Genomic DNA, 24,167 nt, shown 5'->3' with positions numbered 1-24,167 from the left:
CAGTTTACAGTCCCGCTGGTCTCACTGATTCACACTGTTTACAGTCTCACTGGTCTCACTGATTCACACTGTTTATAGTCCCACTGGTCTCACTAATTCACACTGTTTACAGTCCCGCTGGTCTCACTGATTCACACTGTTTATAGTCCCGCTGGTCTCACTGATTCACACTGTTTATAGTCCCGCTGGTCTCACTGATTCACACTGTTTATAGTCCCACTGGTCTCACTGATTCACACTGTTTATAGTCCCACTGGTCTCACTGATTCACACTCTTTATAGTCTCACTGGTCTCACTGATTCACACTGTTTATAGTCCCACTGATCTCACTGATCCACACTGTTTATAGTCTCACTGATTCACACTGTTTATAGTCCCACTGATCTCACTGATCCACACTGTTTATAGTCTCACTGATTCACACTGTTTATAGTCCTGCTGGTCTCACTGATTCACACTGTTTATAGTCCCACTGATCTCACTGATCCACACTGTTTATAGTCTCACTGATTCACACTGTTTATAGTCCTGCTGGTCTCACTGATTCACACTGTTTATAGTCCCACTGGTCTCACTGATTCACACTGTTTATAGTCCCACTGGTCTCACTGATTCACACTGTTTATAGTCCCACTGGTCTCACTGATTCACACTGTTTATAGTCCCACTGGTCTCACTGATTCACACTGTTTATAGTCCCACTGATCTCACTGATCCACACTGTTTATAGTCTCACTGATTCACACTGTTTATAGTCCCGCTGGTCTCACTGATTCACACTGTTTATAGTCCCACTGGTCTCACTGATTCACACTGTTTATAGTCCCACTGATCTCACTGATCCACACTGTTTATAGTCCCACTGATCTCACTGATTCACACTGTTTACAGTCCCGCTGGTCTCACTGATTCACACTGTTTATAGTCCCACTGATCTCACTGATCCACACTGTTTATAGTCCCACTGATCTCACTGATTCACACTGTTTACAGTCCCGCTGGTCTCACTGATTCACACTGTTTATAGTCCTGCTGGTCTCACTGATTCACACTGTTTACAGTCCCACTGGTTTCACTGATTCACACTGTTTATAGTCCTGCTGACCTCACTGATTCACACTGTTTATAGTCCTGCTGGTCTCACTGATTCACACTGTTTATAGTCCCACTGGTTTCACTGATTCACACTGTTTATAGTCGCACTGGTCTCACTGATTCACACTGTTTATAGTCCCGCTGGTCTCACTGATTCACACTGTTTACAGTCCCACTGGTCTCACTGATTCACACTGTTTATAGTCCCACTGGTTTCACTGATTCACACTGTTTATAGTCCCACTGATCTCACTGATCCACACTGTTTACAGTCCCTCTGGTCTCACTGATTCACACTGTTTATAGTCCCGCTGGTCTCACTGATTCACACTGTTTACAGTCCCGCTGGTCTCACTGATTCACACTGTTTATAGTCCCGCTGGTCTCACTGATTCACACTGTTTACAGTCTCACTGGTGTCACTGATTCACACTGTTTATAGTCCTGCTGGTCTCACTGATTCACACTGTTTATAGTCTCACTGGTGTCGCTGATTCACACTGTTTATAGTCCTGCTGGTCTCACTGATTCACACTGTTTATAGTCTCACTGGTGTCACTGATTCACACTGTTTATAGTCCTGCTGGTCTCACTGATTCACACTGTTTATAGTCTCACTGGTGTCGCTGATTCACACTGTTTACAGTCCCACTGGTCTCACTGATTCACACTGTTTACAGTCTCACTGGTGTCACTGATTCACACTGTTTATAGTCCTGCTGGTCTCACTGATTCACACTGTTTATAGTCTCACTGGTGTCGCTGATTCACACTGTTTACAGTCCCACTGGTCTCACTGATTCACACTGTTTATAGTCCTGCTGGTCTCACTGATTCACACTGTTTATAGTCTCACTGATTCACACTGTTTATAGTCCCGCTGGTCTCACTGATTCACACTGTTTATAGTCTCACTGATTCACACAGTTTACAGTCCCGCTGGTCTCACTGATTCACACTGTTTATAGTCTCACTGGTCTCACTGATTCACACTGTTTATAGTCCCACTGGTCTCACTGATTCACACTGTTTATAGTCTCACTGGTCTCACTGATTCACACTGTTTACAGTCCCACTGGTCTCACTGATTCACACTGTTTACAGTCTCACTGGTCTCACTGATTCACACTGTTTACAGTCCCACTGGTCTCACTGATTCACACTGTTTACAGTCCCACTGGTCTCACTGATTCACACTGTTTACAGTCCCACTGGTCTCACTGATTCACACTGTTTACAGTCCCACTGGTCTCACTGATTCACACTGTTTACAGTCCCACAGGTGGGCTGAGTGAGTGGTTGAACATTTGTACAGCTGCTGAGATATTATGATGATTGGAGACTTGTAGACAAGCCTGTTCGGAGTTTGGAACTGACTTTTCAAGTGACTTGGGGGGAATTTTTCCAGGGCATTGAAGGAAGTGAGATTGGAAGTGGGTCAGGGATTTGTGTGGTAAAATATACAAGGATGTGGTTAGAGAGGATCTTTATTTGTAGAGGCCCATGAGAAGTCTTCGTTGAAAAGGTAAATGAGAATAAGGTCAGGAGAGTATCTGCGCTTTCATTCTTTACGGACCCTTTTATCTTCTGGTCATTCTGTAGAACCCCCCCCCCCCCCTTTGACACCATTTTTCCCTTTTTCACAGAGAACGAATTGCTGACCTGATAGAGAATTTTCCGACCAGTGCCCGGAGCTGCGGTGGAAGCCACACGTTGACCTACGGTTACCATCGGCGATGCCCAAAGGTGTATGACCACCGTCCGACCATGATGCTAGATGAAGACCACTTCACAAAGGTCTGAAGTGAAATAGGGTATTCTCTAAATAGGTAGTTCTGAGGGTCCAGAAATCGGGTCAGAATGAGTCTGGTGTCCCACCTCTTATCACATTACATGGCTGCGTACGTTTCTGTGCACAAACCCCCTTGATCAGCGAAACCATGCCCAGCTGCTGAACAAAAAACAAGATTCCTTAACTGGATTCATGTGGTGTTGTTATATCCTTAGTTCATACTGTATCTAGTTGGTTATCAAGATAACTGAGGAACCACCTGGATTGGGAAGTAGCCAAATTTTGTGAGGCTCTCCTCCCAAAATGGAGCTATGCCAGGCAGGAGGGTCAGACACTGGACGATCGCACTATAGTAGGCTTGTCCAAACTTTTGTCTTAAATGTGGGGCCGGTGAGACAATCTCAGTAAGATAAAGTCTTTAAAAAATTATCTTACTATTAATCAAAATGACAACAAATGGGCAGTTTTGTGAAGAAGGTTTAAATGAGAAGATTAGTTTATTGACTTACTTTCTCGTTACTATGTTGGACACTGATTTAGTGTGATACCTGGCATTTTTTTGCTTGTGCAAGTAGTCAATGTCTGCCTGCACACTTGTAGCCATGTGGAGTATTCCGGATAGATATCCATCTGTCAGGAGTGTTTATCTCTCCCTCTATCTCTCTCGCCCTGTTTTCCCCCCTCTCTCTATCCCCCTTTTTTCTCTTGTGTCCCCCCTCCCTATCTCTCCCTCTCTCTGTCTGCCCCTTCTCTCTGTTCCCCCCCATTGTTTCCCCCCTCTCTCTGTTTCCCTCTCCCTCTCTTTGTTTTCCCCCTCTGTCTGTCTCTTTATTCCCCCACTCTCTCTTTGTTTCCCCCTCTCTTTGTTTTTCTTTCTCACTGTCCCCCCCCCCCCGTTTCCTCTCTCGTTTTGTATCCCCTCTCTCCCTCTTTGTTTCCCTCTCTCTCTCCCTCTTTGTTTTCCCCTCTCGCTCCCTCTTTGCTTCCCCCTCTGTCTGTCTCTTTGCTCCCCCCACTCTCTCTTTGTTTCTTCCCCTCTCTTTGTTTCCCCCACTTTGTTTCCCTTTCTCTCTGTTTCCCCCCTCTCTGTCTCTCTGTTTCTCCCTCTCTCTGTTCCCTCGCTGTCTTTGTTTCCCCCCTTCTCTTTCTGTCTGTTCCCCTCTCCCTCTCTCTCTCTCTCCCTCTCTCTGACAGTTGCAGGAAGCGGGAATGCTCAGCACAGCAGCTTTGTGGTTGGTCAGTTTGTTTAAAAACATCGCCCTGTCAGTTTTACAGCTGGCAGGTGCTGAAGCAGGAACACACTCCCCAACTTCAGACAGGTTCAGGGTTTTCTGACTTTATTAAAAGACCCCGGAAAGCCCTGAACCTGTCCAAAGTTGGGAAGCGAGTACCTGCTTCAGCAGCTGTCAGCTGTGAAACTGACAGGGCGATGTTTCTAAAAAGGATGGTCTACAAAGAAGATGACAATGTGAAATTTCCCATCTCCAGTCACGGAGCCCTGGTGAGGATGAGGAACGGTCCCGGGTACAGTTTACATCCATGGGCTGGGGATGGAAACCTTTGGCGGGCTGGATCCTGTAGCGAAGGCCATATGTTGGACAACCCTGCACTATAATGTCAGACACTGGGCTATCACACTCTAGGGTCAGACACTGGGCTGTTGCAGTATACGGTCAGATACTGGGTTATCACACTATAGGGTCAGATACTGGGTTATCACACTATACGGTCAGATACTGGGTTATCACACTATAAGATCAGATACTGGGTTATAACACTATAGGGCCAGACGCTGAGCTATTGCACTGTAGGCTCAGACACTGGACTATAACACTAACGGGTCAGACATTGGGGCTGTTGCAGTATACGGTCAGACACTGGGCTATCGCACTATTGAGTTGATTCTGCAAGCTGCACTCTTTGTTGCAGCTTCTGTGTCAGACAGGGTTGTGTGTGTGAAGCTTTCTCTGTAGGCTGCGCAGCTCCCGTTCTGACTTCATCGGTGTGGTTTGCTCTGGGCTCAGACCATAGCTGGTCTTAACTGAATTCATGTGCAGAACTATAGCCGCTTACCCTACACTGTCCACATAGCTACAGTGTCCATAAATCTGCAGTGTCCATAAATCTGCAGTGTCCATCAATCTGCAGTGTCCATCAATCTGCAGTGTCCATAAATCTGCAGTGTCCATAAATCTGCAGTGTCCATAAATCTGCAGTGTCCATAAATCTACAGGGTCCATAAATCTACAGGGTCCATAAATCTGCAGTGTCCATATAGCTACAGTGTCCACATAGCTACAGTGTCCATAAATCTACAGTGTCCATAAATCTACAGTGCCCATAAATCTACAGTGTCCATAAATCTACAGTGTCCATAAATCTGCAGTGTCCATAAATCTGCAGTGCCCATAAATCTGCAGTGCCCATAAATCTACAGTGTCCATAAGTCTGCAGTGTCCATAAGTCTGCAGTGTCCATAAGTCTGCAGTGTCCAGAAATCTGCAGTGTCCAGAAATCTGCAGTGTCCAGAAATCTGCAGTGTCCAGATAGCTACAGTGTCCATAAATCTACAGTGCCCATAAATCTACAGTGCCCATAAATCTGCAGTGCCCATAAATCTGCAGTGCCCATAAATCTGCAGTGTCCATAAATCTGCAGTGTCCAGATAGCTACAGTGTCCAGATAGCTACAGTGTCCATAAATCTACAGTGCCCATAAATCTGCAGTGCCCATAAATCTGCAGTGCCCATAAATCTGCAGTGTCCATAAATCTGCAGTGTCCAGATAGCTACAGTGCCCATAAATCTGCAGTGCCCATAAATCTGCAGTGCCCATAAATCTGCAGTGTCCATAAATCTGCAGTGTCCAGATAGCTACAGTGCCCATAAATCTACAGTGCCCATAAATCTGCAGTGTCCATAAATCTGCAGTGTCCATAAATCTACAGTGTCCAGATAGCTAAAGTGTCCATAGATCTACAGTGCCCATAAATCTACAGTGTCCATAAATCTACAGTGTACAGATAGCGACAGTGCCCATATATCTCCAGTGTCCACAAATCTACAGTGTCCATATAGCTACAGTGTCCATATAGCTACAGTGTCCATATAGCTACAGTGTCCATAAATCTGCAGTGCCCAGATAGCTACAGTGTCCATAAATCTACAGTGTCCAGATAGCTAACGTGTCCATAAATCTACAGTGCCCATAAATCTTCAGTGTCCATAAATCTTCAGTGTCCACAAATCTACAGTGTCCATATAGCTACAGTGTCCATATAGCTACAGTGTCCATATAGCTACAGTGTCCATATAGCTACAGTGCCCATAAATCTGCAGTGCCCATAAATCTGCAGTGTCCATAAATCTGCAGTGTCCATAAATCTGCAGTGTCCAGATAGCTACAGTGTCCATAAATCTGCAGTGTCCATAAATCTGCAGTGTCCATAAATCTGCAGTGTCCAGATAGCTACAGTGTCCAGATAGCTACAGTGTCCATAAATCTGCAGTGTCAATAAATCTGCAGTGTCAATAAATCTGCAGTGTCAATAAATCTGCAGTGTCAATAAATCTGCAGTGTCCATAAATCTACAGTGTCCATTAATCTGCAGTGTCCATAAATCTACAGGGTCCATAAATCTGCAGTGTCCAGATAGCTACAGTGTCCATAAATCTGCAGTGTCCATAAATCTGCAGTGTCCATAAATCTGCAGTGTCCATAAATCTACAGTGTCCATAAATCTACAGGGTCCATAAATCTACAGGGTCCATAAATCTACAGTGTCAATAAATCTACAGTGTCCATAAATCTGCAGTGCCCATAAATCTGCAGTGTCCATAAATCTGCAGTGTCCATAAATCTACGGTGTCCATAAATCTGCAGTGTCCATAAATCTGCAGTGTCCATAAATCTACAGTGTCCATAAATCTGCAGTGTCCATAAATCTGCAGTGTCCATAAATCTACAGGGTCCATAAATCTACAGTGTCCATAAATCTGCAGTGCCCATAAATCTGCAGTGCCCATAAATCTGCAGTGTCAATAAATCTGCAGTGTCCATAAATCTACAGTGTCCATAAATCTACAGTGTCCATAAATCTGCAGTGTCCATTAATCTGCAGTGTCCATAAATCTACAGGGTCCATAAATCTGCAGTGTCCAGATAGCTACAGTGTCCATAAATCTGCAGTGTCCATAAATCTGCAGTGTCCATAAATCTACAGGGTCCATAAATCTACAGTGTCCATAAATCTACAGTGCCCATAAATCTGCAGTGTCCATAAATCTGCAGTGTCCATAAATCTACCGTGTCCATAAATCTACCGTGTCCATAAATCTACCGTGCCCATAAATCTACAGTGTCCATAAATCTACAGTGTCCACAAATCTACAGTGTCCAGATAGCTACAGTGCCCATATATCTACAGTGCCCATATATCTACAGTGTCCAGATAGCTACAGTGCCCATAAATCTACAGTGTCCATAAATCTACAGTGTACAGATAGCTTCGGTGCCCATATATCTACAGTGTCCACAAATCTACAGTGTCCATATAGCTACAGTGTCCATATAGCTACAGTGTCCATATAGCTACAGTGCCCATAAATCTACAGTGTCCATAAATCTGCAGTGTCCATAAATCTACAGTGTCCATAAATCTACAGTGTCCAGATAGCTACAGTGTCCAGATAGCTACAGTGTCCATAAATCTACAGTGTCCATAAATCTACAGTGCCCATAAATCTACAGTGTCCAGATAGCTACAGTGTCCATAAATCTACAGTGTCCAGATAGCTAAAGTGTTCATAAATCTACAGTGCCCATAAATCTGCAGTGTCCATAAATCTACAGTGTCCATAAATCGACAGTGTCCACAAATCTACAGTGTCCATATAGCTACAGTGTCCATATAGCTACAGTGCCCATAAATCTGCAGTGTCCATAAATCTGCAGTGTCCATAAATCTGCATTGTCCATAAATCTGCAGTGTCCATAAATCTGCAGTGTCAATAAATCTACAGTGTCCATAAATCTACAGTGCCCATAAATCTACAGTGTCCAGATAGCTACAGTGTCCATAAATCTGCAGTGTCCATAAATCTGCAGTGTCCATATATCTACAGTGTCCATATAGCTACAGTGTCCAGATAGCTACAGTGTCCATAAATCTACAGTGTCCATAAATCTACAGTGTCAATAAATCTACAGTGTCCATAAATCTACAGTGCCCATAAATCTACAGTGTCCATAAATCTGCAGTGTCCATAAATCTACAGTGTCCATAAATCTACAGTGTCCAGATAGCTACAGTGTCCATAAATCTACAGTGTCCATAAATCTACAGTGCCCATAAATCTACAGTGTCCATATAGCTACAGTGTCCATATAGCTACAGTGCCCATAAATCTGCAGTGCCCATAAATCTGCAGTGTCCATAAATCTGCAGTGTCCATAAATCTGCAGTGTCCAGATAGCTACAGTGTCCATAAATCTGCAGTGTCCATAAATCTGCAGTGTCCAGATAGCTACAGTGTCCAGATAGCTACAGTGTCCATAAATCTGCAGTGTCAATAAATCTGCAGTGTCAATAAATCTGCAGTGTCAATAAATCTGCAGTGTCCATAAATCTACAGTGTCCATTAATCTGCAGTCTCCATAAATCTACAGGGTCCATAAATCTGCAGTGTCCAGATAGCTACAGTGTCCATAAATCTGCAGTGTCCATAAATCTGCAGTGTCCATAAATCTACAGTGTCCATAAATCTACAGGGTCCATAAATCTACAGGGTCAATAAATCTACAGTGTCCATAAATCTGCAGTGCCCATAAATCTGCAGTGTCCATAAATCTGCAGTGTCCATAAATCTACGGTGTCCATAAATCTGCAGTGTCCATAAATCTGCAGTGTCCATAAATCTACAGTGTCCATAAATCTACAGTGTCCATAAATCTGCAGTGTCCATAAATCTACAGGGTCCATAAATCTACAGTGTCCATAAATCTGCAGTGCCCATAAATCTGCAGTGTCAATAAATCTGCAGTGTCAATAAATCTGCAGTGTCCATAAATCTACAGTGTCCATAAATCTACAGTGTCCATAAATCTGCAGTGTCCATTAATCTGCAGTGTCCATAAATCTACAGGGTCCATAAATCTGCAGTGTCCAGATAGCTACAGTGTCCATAAATCTGCAGTGTCCATAAATCTGCAGTGTCCATAAATCTACAGGGTCCATAAATCTACAGTGCCCATAAATCTGCAGTGTCCATAAATCTGCAGTGTCCATAAATCTACCGTGTCCATAAATCTACCGTGCCCATAAATCTACAGTGTCCATAAATCTACAGTGTCCACAAATCTACAGTGTCCAGATAGCTACAGTGCCCATATATCTACAGTGCCCATATATCTACAGTGTCCAGATAGCTACAGTGCCCATAAATCTACAGTGTCCATAAATCTACAGTGTACAGATAGCTTCGGTGCCCATATATCTACAGTGTCCACAAATCTACAGTGTCCACAAATCTACAGTGTCCATATAGCTACAGTGTCCATATAGCTACAGTGTCCATAAATCTACAGTGTCCATAAATCTACAGTGTCCATAAATCTACAGTGTCCATATAGCTACAGTGCCCATAAATCTACAGTGTCCATAAATCTACAGTGTCCATAAATCTACAGTGCCCATAAATCTACAGTGTCCAGATAGCTACAGTGTCCATAAATCTACAGTGTCCAGATAGCTAAAGTGTTCATAAATCTACAGTGCCCATAAATCTGCAGTGTCCATAAATCTACAGTGTCCATAAATCTACAGTGTCCACAAATCTACAGTGTCCATATAGCTACAGTGCCCATAAATCTGCAGTGTCCATAAATCTGCAGTGTCCATAAATCTGCATTGTCCATAAATCTGCAGTGTCAATAAATCTACAGTGTCCATAAATCTACAGTGCCCATAAATCTACAGTGTCCAGATAGCTACAGTGTCCATAAATCTGCAGTGTCCATAAATCTGCAGTGTCCATATATCTACAGTGTCCATATATCTACAGTGTCCATATAGCTACAGTGTCCAGATAGCTACAGTGTCCATAAATCTACAGTGTCCATAAATCTACAGTGTCAATAAATCTACAGTGCCCATAAATCTACAGTGCCCATAAATCTACAGTGTCCATAAATCTGCAGTGTCCATAAATCTACAGTGTCCATAAATCTACAGTGTCCAGATAGCTACAGTGTCCATAAATCTACAGTGTCCATAAATCTACAGTGCCCATAAATCTACAGTGTCCAGATAGCTACAGTGTCCATAAATCTACAGTGTCCAGATAGCTAAAGTGTTCATAAATCTACAGTGCCCATAAATCTGCAGTGTCCATAAATCTACAGTGTCCATAAATCTACAGTGTCCACAAATCTACAGTGTCCATATAGCTACAGTGTCCATATAGCTACAGTGCCCATAAATCTACAGTGTCCATAAATCTGCAGTGTCCATAAATCTGCAGTGTCCATAAATCTGCATTGTCCATAAATCTGCAGTGTCAATAAATCTACAGTGTCCATAAATCTACAGTGCCCATAAATCTACAGTGTCCAGATAGCTACAGTGTCCATAAATCTGCAGTGTCCATAAATCTGCAGTGTCCATATATCTACAGTGTCCATATAGCTACAGTGTCCAGATAGCTACAGTGTCCATAAATCTACAGTGTCAATAAATCTACAGTGTCCATAAATCTACAGTGCCCATAAATCTACAGTGTCCAGATAGCTACAGTGTCCAGATAGCTACAGTGTCCATATAGCTACAGTGTCCACAAATCTACAGTGTCCATATAGCTACAGTGTCCATATAGCTACAGTGTCCATATAGCTACAGTGTCCACAAATCTACAGTGTCCATATAGCTACAGTGCCCATAAATCTACAGTGCCCATAAATCTGCAGTGTCCATAAATCTACAGTGTCCACAAATCTACAGTGTCCACAAATCTACAGTGTCCACATAGCTACAGTGTCCACATAGCTACAGTGTCCATATAGCTACAGTGTCCATATAGCTACAGTGCCCATAAATCTACAGTGTCCATAAATCTGCAGTGTCCATAAATCTGCATTGTCCATAAATCTGCATTGTCCATAAATCTGCAGTGTCAATAAATCTAGTGCCCATAAATCTACAGTGCCCATAAATCTACAGTGCCCATAAATCTACAGTGTCCAGATAGCTACAGTGTCCAGATAGCTACAGTGTCCAGATAGCTACAGTGTCCATAAATCTGCAGTGTCCATAAATCTGCAGTGTCCATAAATCTGCAGTGCCCATAAATCTGCAGTGCCAATAAATCTGCAGTGTCCATAAATCTGCAGTGTCCATAAATCTGCAGTGTCAATAAATCTGCAGTGTCAATAAATCTACAGTGTCCATAAATCTACAGTGTCCATAAATCTGCAGTGTCCATAAATCTGCAGTGTCAATAAATCTGCAGTGTCCATAAATCTGCAGTGCCCATAAATCTACAGTGTCAATAAATCTGCAGTGTCAATAAATCTGCGGTGTCCATAAATCTGCAGTGTCCATAAATCTGCAGTGTCCATAAATCTGCAGTGCCCATAAATCTGCAGTGCCCATAAATCAGCAGTGTCAATAAATCTGCAGTGTCAATAAATCTGCAGTGTCAATAAATCTGCAGTGTCAATAAATCTGCAGTGTCCATAAATCTGCAGTGTCCATAAATCTACAGGGTCCATAAATCTACAGGGTCCATAAATCTGCAGTGCCCATAAATCTGCAGTGCCCATAAATCTGCAGTGTCCATAAATCTACAGGGTCCATAAATCTACAGGGTCCATAAATCTGCAGTGCCCATAAATCTGCAGTGCCCATAAATCTACCGTGTCCATAAATCTACCGTGTCCATAAATCTACCGTGCCCATAAATCTACAGTGTCCATAAATCTACAGTGTCCACAAATCTACAGTGTCCAGATAGCTACAGTGCCCATATATCTACAGTGCCCATATATCTACAGTGTCCAGATAGCTACAGTGCCCATAAATCTACAGTGTCCATAAATCTACAGTGTACAGATAGCTTCGGTGCCCATATATCTACAGTGTCCACAAATCTACAGTGTCCACAAATCTACAGTGTCCATATAGCTACAGTGTCCATATAGCTACAGTGCCCATAAATCTACAGTGTCCATAAATCTGCAGTGTCCATAAATCTACAGTGTCCAGATAGCTACAGTGTCCAGATAGCTACAGTGTCCATAAATCTACAGTGTCCATAAATCTACAGTGTCCATAAATCTACAGTGCCCATAAATCTACAGTGTCCAGATAGCTACAGTGTCCATAAATCTACAGTGTCCAGATAGCTAAAGTGTTCATAAATCTACAGTGCCCATAAATCTGCAGTGTCCATAAATCTACAGTGTCCATAAATCTACAGTGTCCACAAATCTACAGTGTCCATATAGCTACAGTGCCCATAAATCTGCAGTGTCCATAAATCTGCAGTGTCCATAAATCTGCATTGTCCATAAATCTGCAGTGTCAATAAATCTACAGTGTCCATAAATCTACAGTGCCCATAAATCTACAGTGTCCAGATAGCTACAGTGTCCATAAATCTGCAGTGTCCATAAATCTGCAGTGTCCATATATCTACAGTGTCCATATATCTACAGTGTCCATATAGCTACAGTGTCCAGATAGCTACAGTGTCCATAAATCTACAGTGTCCATAAATCTACAGTGTCCATAAATCTACAGTGTCAATAAATCTACAGTGCCCATAAATCTACAGTGCCCATAAATCTGCAGTGTCCATAAATCTACAGTGTCCATAAATCTACAGTGTCCAGATAGCTACAGTGTCCATAAATCTACAGTGTCCATAAATCTACAGTGCCCATAAATCTACAGTGTCCAGATAGCTACAGTGTCCATAAATCTACAGTGTCCAGATAGCTAAAGTGTTCATAAATCTACAGTGCCCATAAATCTGCAGTGTCCATAAATCTACAGTGTCCATAAATCTACAGTGTCCACAAATCTACAGTGTCCACAAATCTACAGTGTCCATATAGCTACAGTGTCCATATAGCTACAGTGCCCATAAATCTACAGTGTCCATAAATCTGCAGTGTCCATAAATCTGCATTGTCCATAAATCTGCAGTGTCAATAAATCTACAGTGTCCATAAATCTACAGTGCCCATAAATCTACAGTGTCCAGATAGCTACAGTGTCCATAAATCTGCAGTGTCCATAAATCTGCAGTGTCCATATATCTACAGTGTCCATATAGCTACAGTGTCCAGATAGCTACAGTGTCCATAAATCTACAGTGTCAATAAATCTACAGTGTCCATAAATCTACAGTGCCCATAAATCTACAGTGTCCAGATAGCTACAGTGTCCAGATAGCTACAGTGTCCATATAGCTACAGTGTCCACAAATCTACAGTGTCCATATAGCTACAGTGTCCATATAGCTACAGTGTCCATATAGCTACAGTGTCCACAAATCTACAGTGTCCATATAGCTACAGTGCCCATAAATCTACAGTGCCCATAAATCTGCAGTGTCCATAAATCTACAGTGTCCATAAATCTACAGTGTCCACAAATCTACAGTGTCCACAAATCTACAGTGTCCACATAGCTACAGTGTCCACATAGCTACAGTGTCCACATAGCTACAGTGTCCATATAGCTACAGTGCCCATAAATCTACAGTGTCCATAAATCTGCAGTGTCCATAAATCTGCAGTGTCCATAAATCTGCATTGTCCATAAATCTGCATTGTCCATAAATCTGCAGTGTCAATAAATCTAGTGCCCATAAATCTACAGTGCCCATAAATCTACAGTGCCCATAAATCTACAGTGTCCAGATAGCTACAGTGTCCAGATAGCTACAGTGTCCAGATAGCTACAGTGTCCATAAATCTGCAGTGTCCATAAATCTGCAGTGCCCATAAATCTGCAGTGCCCATAAATCTGCAGTGCCCATAAATCTGCAGTGTCCATAAATCTGCAGTGTCAATAAATCTGCAGTGTCAATAAATCTACAGTGTCCATAAATCTACAGTGTCCATAAATCTGCAGTGTCCATAAATCTGCAGTGTCAATAAATCTGCAGTGTCCATAAATCTGCAGTGCCCATAAATCTACAGTGTCAATAAATCTGCAGTGTCAATAAATCTGCGGTGTCCATAAATCTGCAGTGTCCATAAATCTGCAGTGTCCATAAATCTGCAGTGCCCATAAATCTGCAGTGCCCATAAATCAGCAGTGTCAATAAATCTGCAGTGTCAATAAATCTGCAGTGTCAATAAATCTGCAGTGTCCATAAATCTGCAGTGTCCATAAATCTACAGGGTCCATAAATCTACAGGGTCCATAAATCTGCAGTGCCCATAAATCTGCAGTGCCCATAAATCTGCAGTGCCCATAAATCTGCAGTGTCCATAAATCTACAGGGTCCATAAATCTACAGGGTCCATAAATCTACAGGGTCCATAAATCTGCAGTGTCCATAAATCTGCAGTGCCCATAAATCTGCAGTGCCCATAAATCTGCAGTGTCCATAAATCTACAGGGTCCATAAATCTACAGGGTCCATAAATCTGCAGTGTCCATAAATCTGCAGTGCCCATAAATCTGCAGTGCCCATAAATCTGCAGTGTCCATAAATCTACAGAGTCCATAAATCTGCAGTGTCCAGATAGCTACAGTGTCCAGATAGCTACAGTGTCCATAAATCTGCAGTGTCCATAAATCTGCAGTGTCCATAAATCTGCAGTGTCCATAAATCTACAGGGTCCATAAATCAGCAGTGTCAATAAATCTGCAGTGTCCATAAATCTGCAGTGTCCATAAATCTGCAGTGTCCATAAATCTACAGGGTCCATAAATCTGCAGTGTCCATAAATCTGCAGTGCCCATAAATCTGCAGTGTCCATAAATCTACAGGGTCCATAAATCTGCAGTGTCCAGATAGCTACAGTGTCCAGATAGCTACAGTGTCCAGATAGCTACAGTGTCCAGATAGCTACAGTGTCCATAAATCTGCAGTGTCCATAAATCTGCAGTGTCCATAAATCTGCAGTGTCCATAAATCTACAGGGTCCATAAATCTACAGTGCCCATAAATCTGCAGTGTCCAGATAGCTACAGTGTCCTTAAATCTACAGTGTCCATAAAGCTACAGCGCCCATAAATCTGCAGCGCCCATAAATCTACAGCGCCCATAAATCTACCGCGTCCATAAATCTACCGTGTCCATAAATCTACCGTGTCCATAAATCTACAGTGCCCATAAATCTACAGTGTCCATAAATCTACAGTGTCCACAAATCTACAGTGTCCAGATAGCTACAGTGCCCATATATCTACAGTGTCCAGATAGCTACAGTGCCCATAAATCTACAGTGTCCATAAATCTACAGTGTACAGATAGCTACAGTGCCCATATATCTACAGTGTCCACAAATCTACAGTGTCCATATAGCTACAGTGTCCATATAGCTACAGTGTCCATATAGCTACAGTGTCCATAAATCTGCAGTGTCAATAAATCTGCAGTGTCAATAAATCTGCAGTGTCAATAAATCTGCAGTGCCCATAAATCTGCAGTGTCAATAAATCTGCAGTGTCCATAAATCTGCAGTGTCCATAAATCTGCAGTGTCCATAAATCTGCAGTGCCCATAAATCTGCAGTGCCCATAAATCAGCAGTGTCAATAAATCTGCAGTGTCCATAAATCTGCAGTGTCCATAAATCTGCAGTGTCCATAAATCTACAGGGTCCATAAATCTGCAGTGTCCATAAATCTGCAGTGCCCATAAATCTGCAGTGTCCATAAATCTGCAGGGTCCATAAATCTGCAGTGTCCAGATAGCTACAGTGTCCAGATAGCTACAGTGTCCAGATAGCTACAGTGTCCAGATAGCTACAGTGTCCATAAATCTGCAGTGTCCATAAATCTGCAGTGTCCATAAATCTGCAGGGTCCATAAATCAGCAGTGTCAATAAATCTGCAGTGTCAATAAATCTGCAGTGTCCATAAATCTGCAGTGTCCATAAATCTGCAGTGTCCATAAATCTACAGGGTCCATAAATCTGCAGTGTCCATAAATCTGCAGTGCCCATAAATCTGCAGTGTCCATAAATCTACAGGGTCCATAAATCTACAGGGTCCATAAATCTGCAGTGTCCAGATAGCTGCAGTGTCCAGATAGCTGCAGTGTCCAGATAGCTACAGTGTCCAGATAGCTACAGTGTCCAGATAGCTACAGTGTCCATAAATCTGCAGTGTCCAGATAGCTACAGTGTCCAGATAGCTACAGTGTCCATAAATCTGCAGTGTCCATAAATCTGCAGTGTCCATAAATCTGCAGTGTCCATAAATCTACAGTGCCCATAAATCTACAGTGTCCATAAATCTGCAGTGTCCATAAATCTGCAGTGTCCATAAATCTACAGGGTCCATAAATCTGCAGTGTCCATAAATCTGCAGTGCCCATAAATCTGCAGTGTCCATAAATCTACAGGGTCCATAAATCTACAGGGTCCATAAATCTGCAGTGTCCAGATAGCTGCAGTGTCCAGATAGCTGCAGTGTCCAGATAGCTACAGTGTCCAGATAGCTACAGTGTCCAGATAGCTACAGTGTCCATAAATCTGCAGTGTCCAGATAGCTACAGTGTCCAGATAGCTACAGTGTCCATAAATCTGCAGTGTCCATAAATCTGCAGTGTCCATAAATCTGCAGTGTCCATAAATCTACAGTGCCCATAAATCTGCAGTGCCCATAAATCTGCAGTGTCCAGATAGCTACAGTGTCCTTAAATCTGCAGTGTCCATAAATCTACAGTGCCCATAAATCTGCAGTGCCCATAAATCTGCAGTGTCCATAAATCTGCAGTGTCCATAAATCTACAGGGTCCATAAATCTACAGGGTCCATAAATCAGCAGTGTCAATAAATCTGCAGTGTCAATAAATCTGCAGTGTCAATAAATCTGCAGTGTCCATAAATCTACAGTGCCCATAAATCTGCAGTGCCCATAAATCTGCAGTGTCCATAAATCTGCAGTGTCCATAAATCTGCAGTGTCCATAAATCTACAGGGTCCATAAATCAGCAGTGTCAATAAATCTGCAGTGTCAATAAATCTGCAGTGTCAATAAATCTGCAGTGTCCATAAATCTACAGGGTCCATAAATCTGCAGTGTCCATAAATCTGCAGTGCCCATAATTCTGCAGTGCCCATAAATCTGCAGTGTCCATAAATCTACAGGGTCCATAAATCTGCAGTGTCCAGATAGCTACAGTGTCCAGATAGCTACAGTGTCCAGATAGCTACAGTGTCCATAAATCTGCAGTGTCCATAAATCTGCAGTGTCCATAAATCTACAGGGTCCATAAATCTACAGTGCCCATAAATCTGCAGTGCCCATAAATCTGCAGTGTCCAGATAGCTACAGTGTCCTTAAATCTACTGTGTCCATAAAGCTACAGCGCCCATAAATCTGCAGCGCCCATAAATCTACAGCGCCCATAAATCTACAGCGCCCATAAATCTACAGCGTCCATAAATCTACCGTGTCCATAAATCTACCGTGTCCATAAATCTACAGTGCCCATAAATCTACAGTGTCCATAAATCTACAGTGTCCACAAATCTACAGTGTCCACAAATCTACAGTGTCCAGATAGCTACAGTGCCCATATATCTACAGTGTCCAGATAGCTACAGTGCCCATAAATCTACAGTGTCCATAAATCTACAGTGTACAGATAGCTACAGTGCCCATATATCTACAGTGTCCACAAATCTACAGTGTCCATATAGCTACAGTGTCCATATAGCTACAGTGTCCATATAGCTACAGTGTCCATAAATCTGCAGTGTCCATAAATCTACAGTGTCCACAAATCTGCAGTGTCCACAAATCTGCAGTGTCCATAAATCTACAGTGTCCATAAATATGCAGTGTCCATAAATATGCAGTGTCCATAAATCTACAGTGCCCATAAATCTACAGTGTCCATAAATCTGCAGTGTCCACAAATCTACAGTGTCCACAAATCTACAGTGCCCATAAATATGCAGTGTCCATAAATATGCAGTGTCCATAAATATGCAATGTCCATAAATCTGCAGTGTCCATAAATATGCAGTGTCCATAAATCTGCAGTGTCCATAAATCTGCAGTGTCCACAAATCTACAGTGTCCACATAGCTACAGTGTCCACATAGCTACAGTGTCCATAAATCTGCAGTGTCCACAAATCTACAGTGTCCACAAATCTACAGTGTCCACAAATCTACAGTGTCCATAAATCTGCAGTGTCCATAAATCTGCAGTGTCCATAAATCTGCAGTGCCCATAAATCTGCAGTGTCCATAAATCTGCAGTGTCCAAAAATCTACAGGGTCCATAAATCTGCAGTGTCCATAAATCTACAGGGTCCATAAATCTGCAGTGTCCAGATAGCTACAGTGTCCATAAATCTGCAGTGTCCATAAATCTGCAGTGTCCATAAATCTGCAGTGTCCATAAATCTACAGTGTCCATAAATCTGCAGTGCCCATAAATCTACAGTGTCCATAAATCTGCAGTGTCCATAAATCTGCAGTGTCCATAAATCTGCAGTGCCCATAAATCTACAGTGCCCATAAATCTGCAGTGTCCATAAATCTACAGTGCCCATAAATCTACAGTGTCCATAAATCTGCAGTGTCCATAAATCTGCAGTGCCCATAAATCTACAGTGTCCATAAATCTGCAGTGCCCATAAATCTACAGTGTCAATAAATCTGCAGTGTCCATAAATCTACAGTGTCCATAAATCTACAGTGTCCATAAATCTGCAGAGTCCATAAATCTACAGGGTCCATAAATCTACAGGGTCCATAAATCTGCAGTGTCCAGATAGCTGCAGTGTCCAGATAGCTGCAGTGTCCAGATAGCTACAGTGTCCAGATAGCTACAGTGTCCATAAATCTGCAGTGTCCAGATAGCTACAGTGTCCAGATAGCTACAGTGTCCATAAATCTGCAGTGTCCATAAATCTGCAGTGTCCATAAATCTGCAGTGTCCATAAATCTACAGTGCCCATAAATCTGCAGTGCCCATAAATCTGCAGTGTCCAGATAGCTACAGTGTCCAGATAGCTACAGTGTCCTTAAATCTGCAGTGTCCATAAATCTACAGTGCCCATAAATCTGCAGTGCCCATAAATCTGCAGTGTCCATAAATCTGCAGTGTCCATAAATCTACAGGGTCCATAAATCTACAGGGTCCATAAATCAGCAGTGTCAATAAATCTGCAGTGTCAATAAATCTGCAGTGTCAATAAATCTGCAGTGTCAATAAATCTGCAGTGTCCATAAATCTACAGTGCCCATAAATCTGCAGTGCCCATAAATCTGCAGTGTCCATAAATCTGCAGTGTCCATAAATCTGCAGTGTCCATAAATCTACAGGGTCCATAAATCAGCAGTGTCAATAAATCTGCAGTGTCAATAAATCTGCAGTGTCAATAAATCTGCAGTGTCCATAAATCTGCAGTGTCCATAAATCTGCAGGGTCCATAAATCTGCAGTGTCCATAAATCTGCAGTGCCCATAATTCTGCAGTGCCCATAAATCTGCAGTGTCCATAAATCTACAGGGTCCATAAATCTGCAGTGTCCAGATAGCTACAGTGTCCAGATAGCTACAGTGTCCAGATAGCTACAGTGTCCATAAATCTGCAGTGTCCATAAATCTACAGGGTCCATAAATCTACAGTGCCCATAAATCTGCAGTGCCCATAAATCTGCAGTGTCCAGATAGCTACAGTGTCCTTAAATCTACTGTGTCCATAAAGCTACAGCGCCCATAAATCTGCAGCGCCCATAAATCTACAGCGCCCATAAATCTACAGCGCCCATAAATCTACAGCGTCCATAAATCTACCGTGTCCATAAATCTACCGTGTCCATAAATCTACAGTGCCCATAAATCTACAGTGTCCATAAATCTACAGTGTCCACAAATCTACAGTGTCCACAAATCTACAGTGTCCACAAATCTACAGTGTCCAGATAGCTACAGTGCCCATATATCTACAGTGTCCAGATAGCTACAGTGTCCAGATAGCTACAGTGTCCAGATAGCTACAGTGCCCATAAATCTACAGTGTCCATAAATCTACAGTGTACAGATAGCTACAGTGCCCATATATCTACAGTGTCCACAAATCTACAGTGTCCATATAGCTACAGTGTCCATATAGCTACAGTGTCCATATAGCTACAGTGTCCATAAATCTGCAGTGTCCATAAATCTACAGTGTCCACAAATCTGCAGTGTCCACAAATCTGCAGTGTCCATAAATCTGCAGTGTCCATAAATATGCAGTGTCCATAAATATGCAGTGTCCATAAATCTACAGTGCCCATAAATCTACAGTGTCCATAAATCTGCAGTGTCCACAAATCTACAGTGTCCACAAATCTACAGTGCCCATAAATATGCAGTGTCCATAAATCTGCAGTGTCCATAAATCTGCAGTGTCCACAAATCTACAGTGTCCACAAATCTACAGTGTCCACATAGCTACAGTGTCCACATAGCTACAGTGTCCACATAGCTACAGTGTCCATAAATCTGCAGTGTCCATAAATCTACAGTGTCCACAAATCTACAGTGTCCACAAATCTACAGTGTCCACAAATATGCAGTGTCCATAAATCTGCAGTGTCCATAAATATGCAGTGTCCATAAATCTGCAGTGCCCATAAATCTGCAGTGTCCATAAATCTGCAGTGTCCAAAAATCTACAGGGTCCATAAATCTGCAGTGTCCATAAATCTACAGGGTCCATAAATCTGCAGTGTCCAGATAGCTACAGTGTCCATAAATCTGCAGTGTCCATAAATCTGCAGTGTCAATAAATCTGCAGTGTCAATACATCTGCAGTGTCCATAAATCTGCAGTGTCCATAAATCTGCAGTGTCCATAAATCTGCAGTGTCCATAAATCTACAGTGTCCATAAATCTGCAGTGTCCATAAATCTGCAGTGCCCATAAATCTACAGTGCCCATAAATCTGCAGTGTCCATAAATCTGCAGTGTCCATAAATCTGCAGTGTCCATAAATCTGCAGTGCCCATAAATCGGCAGTGCCCATAAATCTACAGTGTCAATAAATCTGCAGTGTCCATAAATCTGCAGTGTCCATAAATCTGCAGTGTCCATAAATCTACAGGGTCCATAAATCTGCAGTGTCCAGATAGCTACAGTGTCCATAAATCTGCAGTGTCCATAAATCTGCAGTGTCCATAAATCTACAGGGTCCATAAATCTACAGTGCCCATAAATCTGCAGTGCCCATAAATCTGCAGTGTCCAGATAGCTACAGTGTCCTTAAATCTACAGCGTCCATAAAGCTACAGCGCCCATAAATCTGCAGTGCCCATAAATCTGCAGTGTCCATAAATCTGCAGTGTCCACAAATCTACAGTGTCCACATAGCTACAGTGCCCATAAATCTGCAGTGTCCATAAATCTAAAGTGTCCACAAATCTACAGTGTCCACAAATCTACAGTGTCCACATAGCTACAGTGCCCATAAATCTACAGTGCCCATAAATCTACAGTGTCCACAAATCTACAGTGTCCACAAATCTACAGTGTCCACAAATCTAGTGTCCACAAATCTAGTGTCCACAAATCTACAGTGTCCACAAATCTACAGTGTCCACAAATCTACAGTGTCCATAAATCTAGTGTCCATAAATCTAGTGTCCATAAATCTAGTGTCCACAAATCTAGTGTCCACAAATCTACAGTGTCCACAAATCTACAGTGTCCACAAATCTAGTGTCCACAAATCTAGTGTCCACAAATCTACAGTGCCCACAAATCTAGTGTCCACAAATCTACAGTGTCCACAAATCTACAGTGTCCATAAATCTACAGTGTCCATAAATCTAGTGTCCATAAATCTAGTGTCCATAAATCTAGTGTCCACAAATCTACAGTGTCCATAAATCTACAGTGCCCATAAATCTACAGTGCCCATAAATCTAGTGTCCACAAATCTAGTGTCCACAAATCTAGTGTCCACAAATCTGCAGTGTCCATAAATCTGCAGTGTCCATAAATCTACATGGTCCATAAATCTGCAGGGTCCATAAATCTGCAGTGTCCATAAATCTACAGTGTCCATAAATCTACAGTGTCCATAAATCTGCAGTGTCCATAAATCTACATTGTCCATAAATCTGCAGTGTCCAAAAATCTACAGGGTCCATAAATCTGCAGTGTCCATAAATCTACAGGGTCCATAAATCTGCAGTGTCCAGATAGCTACAGTGTCCAGATAGCTACAGTGTCCATAAATCTGCAGTGTCCATAAATCTGCAGTGTCCATAAATCTGCAGTGTCCATAAATCTGCAGTGTCCATAAATCTGCAGTGCCCATAAATCTGCAGTGTCCATAAATCTACAGTGCCCATAAATCTACAGTGTCCATAAATCTGCAGTGTCCATAAATCTGCAGTGTCCATAAATCTGCAGTGCCCATAAATCTACAGTGTCCATAAATCTGCAGTGTCCATAAATCTGCAGTGTCCATAAATCTACAGTGTCCATAAATCTACAGTGTCCATAAATCTACAGGGTCCATAAATCTGCAGTGTCCAGATAGCTACAGTGTCCATAAATCTGCAGTGTCCATAAATCTGCAGTGTCCATAAATCTGCAGTGTCAATAAATCTACAGTGTCCATAAATCTACAGTGTCCATAAATCTGCAGTGTCCATAAATCTGCAGTGCCCATAAATCTACAGTGTCCATAAATCTGCAGTGTCCATAAATCTGCAGTGTCCATAAATCTGCAGTGCCCATAAATCTACAGTGTCCATAAATCTGCAGTGTCCATAAATCTGCAGTGCCCATAAATCTACAGTGTCCATAAATCTACAGTGTCCATAAATCTGCAGTGCCCATAAATCTACAGTGTCCATAAATCTGCAGTGTCCATAAATCTGCAGTGCCCATAAATCTGCAGTGTCAATAAATCTGCAGTGTCAATAAATCTGCAGTGTCCATAACTCTGCAGTGTCCATAAATCTGCAGTGTCCATAAATCTGCAGTGCCCATAAATCTGCAGTGTCAATAAATCTGCAGTGTCCATAAATCTGCAGTGTCCATAAATCTACAGGGTCCATAAATCTGCAGTGTCCAGATAGCTACAGTGTCCATAAATCTGCAGTGTCCATAAATCTGCAGTGTCCATAAATCTACAGTGCCCATAAATCTGCAGTGCCCATAAATCTGCAGTGTCCAGATAGCTACAGTGTCCTTAAATCTACAGCGTCCATAAAGCTACAGCGCCCATAAATCTGCAGCGCCCATAAATCTACAGTGCCCATAAATCTACAGTGTCCATAAATCTACAGTGTCCATAAATCTACCGTGTCCATAAATCTACAGTGCCCATAAATCTACATTGTCCATAAATCTACAGTGTCCACAAATCTACAGTGTCCAGATAGCTACAGTGCCCATATATCTACAGTGTCCAGATAGCTACAGTGCCCATAAATCTACAGTGTCCATAAATCTACAGTGTACAGATAGCTACAGTGCCCACATATCTACAGTGCCCACATATCTACAGTGTCCACAAATCTACAGTGTCCACATAGCTACAGTGTCCATATAGCTACAGTGTCCATAAATCTACAGTGTCCATAAATCTACAGTGTCCATAAATCTGCAGTGTCCACAAATCTACAGTGTCCATAAATCTATAGTGTCCACATAGCTACAGTGTCCACATAGCTACAGTGCCCATAAATCTACAGTGCCCATAAATCTGCAGTGCCCATAAATCTACAGTGTCCACAAATCTACACTGTCCACATAGCTACAGTGTCCACATAGCTACAGTGTCCACATAGCTACAGTGCCCATAAATCTACAGTGCCCATAAATCTGCAGTGCCCATAAATCTGCAGTGTCCATAAATCTGCAGTTTCCACAAATCTACAGTGTCCACAAATCTACAGTGTCCACATAGCTACAGTGCCCATAAATCTGCAGTGCCCATAAATCTGCAGTGTCCACAAATCTACAGTGTCCACAAATCTACAGTGTCCACATAGCTACAGTGCCCATAAATCTACAGTGTCCACAAATCTACAGTGTCCACAAATCTAGTGTCCACAAATCTAGTGTCCACAAA

At 42.2% G+C, this 24,167-nt stretch overlaps 1 protein-coding gene across 4 annotated transcripts in view; it reads left to right on the top strand.

Annotated features, from left to right (window-relative positions):
* The window catches only part of LOC137365575 (glutamine-rich protein 2-like), a 236,765-nt gene that overhangs the window by 172,167 nt on the left and 40,431 nt on the right, over nucleotides 1-24,167 (top strand). For all 4 annotated transcript variants that reach the window (XM_068027956.1, XM_068027955.1, XM_068027954.1 and 1 more), the window contains one exon: nucleotides 2,743-2,893. In XM_068027956.1, the coding sequence (XP_067884057.1) occupies nucleotides 2,743-2,893 (151 nt within the window). The remainder of the gene's footprint in view (nucleotides 1-2,742; nucleotides 2,894-24,167) is intronic.

The sequence above is a fragment of the Heterodontus francisci genome, unplaced genomic scaffold, assembly GCF_036365525.1.
Source record: "Heterodontus francisci isolate sHetFra1 unplaced genomic scaffold, sHetFra1.hap1 HAP1_SCAFFOLD_405, whole genome shotgun sequence".
NCBI classification, from domain to species: domain Eukaryota; kingdom Metazoa; phylum Chordata; class Chondrichthyes; order Heterodontiformes; family Heterodontidae; genus Heterodontus; species Heterodontus francisci.
This window is presented reverse-complemented; position numbering and strand designations above follow the sequence as displayed.